Here is a 9,823-nt window from a genome sequence, read left to right on the forward strand (position 1 = left end):
CACTGAGGTCGGTGCAAACAGCTTGCAGTGGATCTGCACAAGTTGATCACGGCACAATTTTTTAGGACTTTTTTTATATGAAATTTATGTTTTATGCATATTATTAACTAGCACTTTGAAATGTACATGTATTAATTATTCTTGATATCTACCACATTGTGATTCACACTTATATGATGGATGTCCAATCCCATCCTCCCGGCAGAGCTGCTGTCCGGGGTTGGGGTAGTGGAAGGATGGAGGGGGGCACCAAAATTTACCTTCGCCTATGTACACAAAAATTCTGGCACCAGCCCTGATTACATCTGGTGTGAATGAGCCCTTACTGATTGAGTTTCCATCTGTAATAAGTAAATTGTTATCTTTTCATGTATGAAATGTGCAAATAATATCCAAAAATGTGTTTATCCCCAAGAAATTCCTTTTAATTTGTGATACATTTAATATACCATGTTTTTTGTACCTTTTTGTAGGACTAAACATATGAATACCACATCACAGACCTTCACCTTGTTCAGTGGAATGTGAGACACTGTTATCTTTTCATGTATGAAATGTGCAAATAATATCCAAAAATGTGTTTATCCCCAAGAAATTCCTTTTAATTTGTGATATATTTAATATACCATGTTTTTTGTACCTTTTTGTAGGACTAAACATATAAATACCACATCACAGACCTTCACCTTGTTCAGTGGAATGTGAGACACTCCCTCTGTAACATTTGTGCGTTTCCAAAAGTTTCATTTCTCCTGATGTTAGTGATGGCGTCTGCTGGTCTAAGAAAGGAGCTGGAATGTTCCATCTGCCTGAACATTTACACCAATCCTGTAAACCTGACATGTGGACACAACTTCTGCCGGGTCTGTATTGATCGTGTGCTGGATACACAGGAAAGATCTGGAGGTTATTCCTGTCCTGAATGTAGACAGGGGTTTCAGGATCGGCCTGCACTGCACAGGAACATAACTCTACGTAACATAGTGGAGAATTTCCTTTCTTCTCAGCCAGACCAGGCGGAGACCGAGGTCTTTTGTACTTACTGTGTGGACTCTCCTGTACCTGCTGTTAAATCCTGTCTGCTGTGTGAAGCTTCGCTTTGTGATAAGCACCTGAGTGTCCACAAAAAGTCACCAGCACATGTCTTATCTGACCCCAGCACTTCCATGGAAAAGAGAAAATGCTCCATCCATAAAGAGAAGATCCTGGAGTATTACTGCACTGAAGACTCTGCCTGTATCTGTGTGTCCTGCTGTCTGATTGGAGAACACAGAGGACATCAGATGGGGTCATTGAATGAGGCCTCTGAGAAAAGGAAGAATAAACTAAAAAATGTTCTACAGAAACTGGTGACAAAGCGAGAGGAGACTGAGGAAATAATACAAAGTCTACAGGAACATCGTGGGACGGTAGAAGAAAAAGCTGCTGCTGAAAGAAAAAGAGTCACTTCCCTGTTGGGAGACCTCAGGAGACAGCTGGAAGACCTGGAGAAGAGAGTCCTGAGTGAGATATCTAAGCAGGCAGAGGAGGTGTCACGTTCAGTTAATGATCTGGTGCGACAGATGGAAATAAAGAAGAATGAGTTGTCCAGGAAGATGGTTCACATTGAGGAGCTGTGTAACACGACGGATCCATTGACTATCCTACAGAAATCAGACACAGGTGACTTGTGTGATACTGAGGATGGAGATAATGAGGACAGAGAGAGACATGGTCAACTCTTCCATGACCATGGGGATCTGGATGTAGCTGAGATTTCACGCACATTACAGGCCGGTTTATCTCGTATAATGAAAGAGGCAAATGAAAAGATCTATATACCCGAAACTGCAGACATATTATTGGATGTAAACACAGCCTGTAATACGCTAAATATATCAGATGACCAGAAAACTGTGTCCTACTTACCAAACCAGAATCGTACAGAAACACCAAAGAGGTTTAAGGTTTATCCTCAGGTGATGAGCAATCAGAGTTTCAACTCGGGAAAACATTACTGGGAAGTGATTGTCGGGGAGTCACAGAGTTGGAATGTTGGAATGTGTTACCCCAGTATAGTGAGGGAAGAAAAGAAGTCAAGAATTGGTTTTAATAACAAGTCTTGGGGTTTATGGAAGTGGAATAATCAATACTTGGTGGCATATTGTAGTCAAAAAATCCAACTACCTTACAATATTTCCAGTAACAAAGTAAGGATAGATCTGGATTATGAGGCTGGGAGGATTTCCTTTTATGATTTGTGTGATCCGATTCAACACCTCCACACCTTCACCACCACCACCTTTACTGAGCCCCTCCATGCTGCATTAGGTGTATGGGAAGGTTGCTTAAAGATATCTGGATAATCTATAAAAAATGATCAGAAATTGCAAATGTGTGCCTTCATAATGATAAACAGAAAAATATTAAAAAAGCGTTGTTGGAGCAATATGTTAAAAAAAAATGTACAATTTCAATAATTGCATTCTATAAATATATAATCACTTTTCAGTGTTAAATATGTAGGATTTTAGTGTAACATGTAGGATTACTGAGTACTAAAAACCCTTGATTAAACTACTGTAGAATTGGAATTTCTATATTACGCTTTCTATCACAAATCCAAGTTCTGTCTTTCTTTTTTTTTTAAACTAGGTGCAAATAAATCCTTTATGCCTGTGTGGCTTTCTGTGCATCCAGAAACACAGAATTTTAGCTCAAATGCAGACTAAATTTACAGCCATTTAGGCAACTGTAAGCATGGGTTAAAGTGTTCTGCTGCTCTGTTGTGCTCCCCTTTGCCAGTGTGGTTCTCTACACCCACCTGTGCTGAGACTAGGGTTGCCACTTGTACGGGATTCACCCGGACATTCCGGGTTCTGACTTATCTGTCCGGTTTTCAGACTGCCTGAAACCCGGACAAACCATTTGGTCAGGGGCAGCTTCATTAGCATACAGTACTTGCCACTGTGGAGTCAGTCACAGCAGCGTGTGTGTGTGTGTTGGGAATTTGAAGCTCTTTTCTGCCCCCCCCAGTTTCTGTTATCTCTGTGCCCACCTCCCCTTTCCAATCACTAGTGCCTTGTTCTGAGAGAGGCAGAGGCGGAGCTGAGAAGATCACTGTCGGGCTGGTCGCTGCTCACTAGGAGGTGAGCTGACTTTTTTTTTTTACTAAGAAAAGTTTCCTAGAGTGCAGAGTTCCAGGAGGATTTATTTTGCATTAAGAAAAGGAGAATCAGAAGACATGGAAAATGAGTGTGTGTGGGGGGGGGGGGGTGGGGGGGATTTGTCTGCAGCCTGATCACAGATAAGCAGCACACTTATCTATACAAACATTCCCCATCCTCTGTCCAGTTTATGTGAAGTTCATTTATAACCATTTACTTAACCATGTGTGTATGTGATGAGTGTACACCTCTAATTGTCCAGACTCAGAGCCTGGATAACACAGAATTATATGAATGGTCATCAGTTACCTTCACATCATCTGTACATACAGGGTGCTGGGGGCTGGCATCTTATAACAGATTGTTTTCACTGAGTAGTATTGTATATTTTAGTAGATGCCCACATTAGCTTTTTTTTTATTATTATTATAGACCACTATCTGACCACTTCACAGCCCCCAACTCCCCCCAGCTTACATCACCCCCAGACCACTTTATACAGACATAACTCCGAGCTTCTTCTTACCCCCCCCCCCCCCAGCTGAGGGACATCTTTCCCTGGTCACCCCACAGACACTGCAAGAATTTACTCCCCATACTGCCCCCATCATCCCTCCACACTCCGGTACATACTGCCCCCATCATCCCCTCCGCACTCCTCTCCCGTACATACTGCCCCCATCATTCCCTCCACACTCTTCTCCCGTCCGTGCAGTGACGTCACCACGCTAAGGAGGAAGGGCTCCGCTTGTTGCCGGCCGGCATCTGTTTTATGTCTGATGATTTTATCTGCTTTGTAAGTACCCCTTACATCTTTTTTTAATAAATACGTTTTATGGAATTACGCTATGGTGCACCTTTTCTCTATCCATGTTCATCTGGACGAGTCTGTGAATGCGCTGTAAGCCTGATCTGGAAACTTTTAATCCTGTGAGTCCACTACAGTCTCTAAAGGCTGGGCTATAGCCGATTGCTAATTGAGCTTGCCCTTCTGGTAAGCGGCTTTATTACTCGGTGGTGGGTGTTCACGTCAGTGCAAAAACACATCTGTGTCGTCACGGTGGTGTTGACGTTTTTGGACTCTATCTGCCGTACGTACTGCCCCCATCATCCCCTCCGCATTCCTTTCCCGTACGTACTGCCCCATAATCCCCTCCGCACTCCTCTCCCGTACGCACTGCCCCCATCATCCCCTCCAAACTCCTCTCCCGTACACACTGCCCCCATCATCCCCTCCGAACTCTTCTCCCGTATGTACTGCCCCCTTCATCCCCTCCGCACTCTTCTCCCGTATGACTGCCCCATCATCCCCTCTGCACTCCTCTCCCGTACATACTCCCCCCCCCATCATCCCCTCCGCACTTCTCTCCTGTACACAATGCCCTATCAAACCCTCCAGAAATGTTATTTAATCACAAAACTTTTTGTATAACGTATACTACATAAAAAATTGCCGTTCATTGCATTGAGGTAATGAATTTAATGTACTACAAAAAAAAACATATTTGCCGTGCGCTGCTAAAGTGTTGGGGTTTGGCTTTAAGAAAAGGTGGCAACCCTAGCTGAGACAGAAGTGAAAGAGTTAATTAGTGGGCTGAGGAACTGAGAAGGTTCTGGAAAAAGGAAGACTAAGGACTTGGCTTTCCACCTCTGTGGGCACCCTATAACAGGGATACTTCTCTATAGACTTGAACTAAATGTGGAACTTGTAAGGTGGGGTGTCTCATACCAGAAAGGATAGAGAGTAAAAGGTAATCTAAACCCTGCAGCATCCCCTAGTGCAGTGGTTCTCAACCTTCCTTATGCCGTGACCCCTTGATAAAATTTCCCTAGTTGTCAGCACCCAAGGCAAGACAAGTAATTTGTGCCCCTAACCCATGGACACGCAGCGCTCCCCTGAGTCCCTTGCATGGGCATCCGCTCCATAGGGCAAGGGAGGGCGCTTGCCCCCCCCCCCTAGAAACCAGTGCCATGAATCTCGGGGGGGGGGGGGGAACAGCGGGTAGGAAGCAAGGCAGCGGCACGGCGAATCCAATTAGAGCCGCTCTCTCTCTCTTCTAGCTCCAGCTGACAGAGAGGGGGAGGGGGAAGATATACAGTACAGCCAGCCCGCGGCTCTCCTCTCCCTGTCACAGCGCCGCTGCTGAGTTCTCTGGTAAATAGAGCAGCGGTGCTGTGACCAACCAGACCACCAAACAGAGAGCCACGCTGTACCCGCACCAACCAGAGAGCCACGCTGTACCCGCACCAACCAGAGAGCCACGCTGTACCCGCACCAACCAGAGAGCCACGCTGTACCCGCACCAACCAGAGAGCCACGCTGTACCCGCACCAACCAGAGAGGGCGTCACGCTGTACCCGCACCACCAGAGAGAGAGCCCAGCTGTACCCACACTACCAGAGAGGGAGAAAGACCGAGCCGCTGCCAGGGTACAGGCATGCTACACTTCTGACTAGAGTCACCCCAGGCAACCCAGAGTGAGTGAACGTCCAGCCAGAGGGATCACTGTTGTGGTTTCACCAGGTCTGGTAAGAGAGCCTGTTGGCCATTATCCATTACTGTTCCTAGGGACTGAGCCATTAGGAAGTGTCTAACCTGATATCCTCCCATCCATGCTGGGGGCAATTATTGCAGAAAATGACACCAAATGCTGGGAGTTTTTAGTGAGGAAACTGACACCAGTGCTGAGGGTCATTATTATGTACACTGGTACAGATGCTGAAGTATTTATTCTAGAAATCTGCACCGATGTGGGGGGGGTTATTATTGTTGCTACTGACACCAATGCTGGTGATTTTTATTGCGGAAACTGACAGCAAAGCTGGAGATTGTTATTGCAGAAACTGGCACTGATCCTGGGGGTTATTTCCTTGGGGGGCCTCCATTTTTTATGATATTGTTATTCAAAGTTGATAGTTGCATCAGGTTTCTCAAACCTTTGCATGCCTGCGCTTTATGTGATAATGACTAAGCCCCTCCCCTTCATGACATTGTCAAAAAGGGACCAAGCATGGATGACCTTAAAATGATGCCCCCCCCTGAAAAAAGTTCAGCGGACACCCATGCACTCACACACTATTTAAACCCTTTATGGTACATTTTAGGATGTACCACTCTTTATCTTTGTTCGCTTTTCTTTCCCTTTTATTTCTCTCTATCCAAATTTTTATTTTATTTTTTTTTCCCATCCCTGTCTAGCCGGTTTTCTTGTTCTTTCTCTCCCTTTTTTCTTTGTTCCTCCACCTCTTTTCCTCTCCCTTCCATGTATTCTCTATTTTTATTCTTTCTCTTACTACTTGGTGGGGGGAATGGGATGAGTGGCAGTGCTGGCAGGGAGTTGGGATGAGTGGCAATGCTGGGGGTAGTTCTGATCAGCCAAATTAGGTGCACTTGATCAAGGTAATCTGAGAACTGTAGTGGGGACTTTTAATGACAACTTTAATCACAGGTAGTGTTACTCTGTCTCTGGCTTCACTGTGTCTCCGACTTTGTGGTGTCTCGTAGCAGTGACACCTATGCCTAAATCAGGAGATAGGGTCTCCTCAAGCCCACTTTACATTCCTCACCAGTCAGCTGACCTCTAGTCTCTGCCCCCCAGCCATGCCGTAAACTGAATGGGCGGCTACAAAGAGGCTGAGTGGGCGGCCACAGGTTCCATGAACAGCCCAGCAAATAGGCTGGGAGAGCTTCAAGAGCCCAGGATTCAGTGACCCCTGGCAAATTATCATTCGACCCCCAGGTTGAGAGCCACTGCCCTAGTGTTTTTACTGCAAATAGGATTGTTGTTAGGCATTGAATGCATTATAATTGTCATTATTTAGGGAATGTTTCCACCAATATTTGAAACTGTTATTGGTACTTTCAGAAGCCAGTAAAGTTATGGAAATGCACCATTTTTTATTATTATTATTTTTATTGTTTTTGACAGTTTACAAAGGTATACAAAACAGGTACAACCATAACCACAAAACAGACACTACAATACACCAGCACTAGCAGCCAGTATGACTCAAAGGATAATGGTATTCATTCCCTCACAAGAAAGTGCAAATCATTATAAACATGTATGATATATAGCAGGGATCTCCAAACTATGGCCCTCCAGCTGTTGCGGAACTAAAAGTCCCACGAGGCATTGTAAAACTCTTACATTCACAGACATGACTAGGCATGATGGGAAGTTCCTGAACAACTGGAGGGCCATAGTATGGAGACCCCTGATATATAGTAATAACCAGTCCCCATTATAGTGCAATTCAAATGTACAGAAACAAGGACAGCCATAGCCATGGACAGTCCATAAACGACACTATTTCTAAAAGAGCGGGTCAGGAGTTACCCCACACCATAATCCCCCCCCTCCACCAAATGATTTGGACTGGTGCAAAGCAAGGTCCATAAAGACACGGACGAGCGAGTTTGGGGTGGAGGAACTTGACTGTCCTGACCTCAACCCGATAGAACACCTTTGGGATGAATTAGAGCGGAGACTGCGAGACAGGTATTCTCGTCCAACATCAGTGCCTGACCTCACAAATGTGCTTCTGGAAGAATGGTCAAACATTCCCATAGACCAGTGGTTCTCAACCTGGGGGTCGGGACCCCCTCGGGGGTCAAATGATTTGTCAGGGGTCACCAAATCCTGGGCTGTTCCTAAACCCTGCACCACTCTCCCAGCATTCTGGCGTCTGCCCAGCAGGGCTGTCCCTGGAGCCCATGGCCGCCCACTCAGCCTCTTCGCAGCCGCCTATTCAGTTCACGGCATGGCTGGGGGGGCAGAGACTAGAGGTCCGCTGACTAGTGAGGATTTTGAGGTGGGAGTGGCTGGAGGAGACCCAATCTCCTGATTTCAGCCTAGGGGTCACTGCTACGAGACACCACAAAGTCAGAGACACATTGGGTAACACTACCTGTGATTATAGTTGCCATTAAAAGTCCCCACTACAGTTCTCAGATCAGCAGATGACCTTGATCAAGAGCTCCTAAGTTGGCTGATCAGAACTCCCCCCAGCATTGCCACTCATCCCATTCCTTCTCCACCAAGGAGTAAGAGAAGGAATACAAATAGAGAATTCGTTGAAGGGAGAGGAAAAAAGGGGGGGGGAAGAAAAAGGAAGAGAAAGAATAAGAGAAAAAAACAAGAAAGACGGCTAGAGAGAGGAATGGGGGAACACACGCTACGAAAATAATTTTACTAATTTTAAGTTTCCCACAACTTGGGAAATGTTATCAAGGGGTCACAGCACAAAAAGGTTGAGAACCACTGCCATAGACGAACTCCTAAACCTTGTGGACAGCCTTCCCAGAAGAGTTGAAGCTGTTATAGCTGTAAAAGGGCGGGCCATCTCCAATATTGAACACTACGGACTAAGACTGGGATGTCATTAAAGTTCATGTGTATGTGATGGCAGGCGTCCCAGTACGTTTGACAACATAGGAAGGGGGTGAAAATGCCCAGAATTTAAGTGGTTAAAGGGATTTTAAAGGTCCCTTTTTTTTTTTAAATAACAAACATGTCATACTTATCTCCACTTTGCAGCTCGTTTTGCACAGAGTGGCCCTGATCCTCGTCTTCTGGGGTCCCTTGGCGGGACCTGTGATAAAGTCGGCGGCCACAGCTTCCGACTGTATCACTCAGCCCCGTCCCCGGAATGCCGCGTCATTGGTATGATTGACAGCAGCGTGACCCAATGGCTCCACTGCTATCAATCATCCAATGAATGAGCTGAGAAGCCAGTGCGTTCACGACGCAGGACGTTCGAGGGCTCAGGTAAGTAAATGGGGGGGCGATAGTCGTCGGATGTTTTTTCACCTTAATGCATAGAATGCATTAAGGAGAAAAAACATGTACCTTTACAACCCCTTTAAGCTTATATTTAATATTTTCGATTTTATTGGATTAATGTTAAAGTTTGTAAGTTTCCCATATTTTTTCAGTTCTTTCGTTAAGTTTTAATCTAGGTTTAGACATATATAATTCAAGATATCGTTGGCATACGCTGCCACCTTATGTTCCTCCTCTCCGATCCTAACCCCTCTTATGTCTGCACTATTCCGTAAGGTTGCCAAAAAGGGTTCTATCGATAGTGTATATATAGGAGGGGCGACAGCGGGCATTCCTGTCTTGTTCCATTGAATATTTTCCTGTTTGATTTAAAGTCGATTCTTTCAAAGACAATGCAAACATGCTTGCGATGCTCCTCCAGGTTATCGGAAAAGATGAGAATATCTTCCAGATAGGCAATCAGAAACTAGTCCAACAGATCTCGAAAAACATTGTTGATCAAGTGTTGGAAAGTTATTGGGGCGTTACAAAGACAAAAAAGGCATAACCAAGGACTCAAAATCTCCTCAACAAATGCGGAAAAGATTATATGCCCCCGTAAATCTAGTTTTGTAGAGAATTTAGCAGAATGGAGTCTTTTTAACATTTCATAGATCAAGGGGAGTGGATAACATTTTTTAATAGTGACCTTATTCAGGCCCCTGTAATCGATGCACAGACGCAAGGTGGAGTCTTTCTTTTCAACAAAGAACATGGATGCGAAATTCTCATCAAGCCACTCTCTAAACACCTTTAATTTAGGTTCTAACAGATTATAAAGGTGGCCGAAGGGTATTTCTGCCCCTGAGAGCAGCTCGATGGGACAATCAATTTGGAGATGAGACGGTAATT

At 45.0% G+C, this 9,823-nt stretch overlaps 1 protein-coding gene across 1 annotated transcript; it reads left to right on the forward strand.

Moving 5' to 3' along the window:
* Positions 1-630: 630 nt before the first annotated feature.
* LOC120932751 (E3 ubiquitin-protein ligase TRIM39-like) lies at positions 631-2,559 on the forward strand. Its single transcript, XM_040345412.1, has one exon. The coding sequence runs from the start codon at positions 756-758 to the stop codon at positions 2,343-2,345; it is 1,590 nt and encodes a 529-aa protein (XP_040201346.1). The 5' UTR covers positions 631-755; the 3' UTR covers positions 2,346-2,559.
* The last annotated feature ends 7,264 nt before the right edge of the window (positions 2,560-9,823 follow it).

This window comes from Rana temporaria, chromosome 3, assembly GCF_905171775.1.
Source record: "Rana temporaria chromosome 3, aRanTem1.1, whole genome shotgun sequence".
NCBI classification, from domain to species: Eukaryota; Metazoa; Chordata; class Amphibia; order Anura; family Ranidae; genus Rana; species Rana temporaria.

Bases quoted from the DNA above. Each gene is read 5' to 3' on its own strand.
- LOC120932751 (XM_040345412.1), top strand. From the start codon at position 756: ATGTTAGTGATGGCGTCTGCTGGTCTAAGAAAGGAGCTGGAATGTTCC.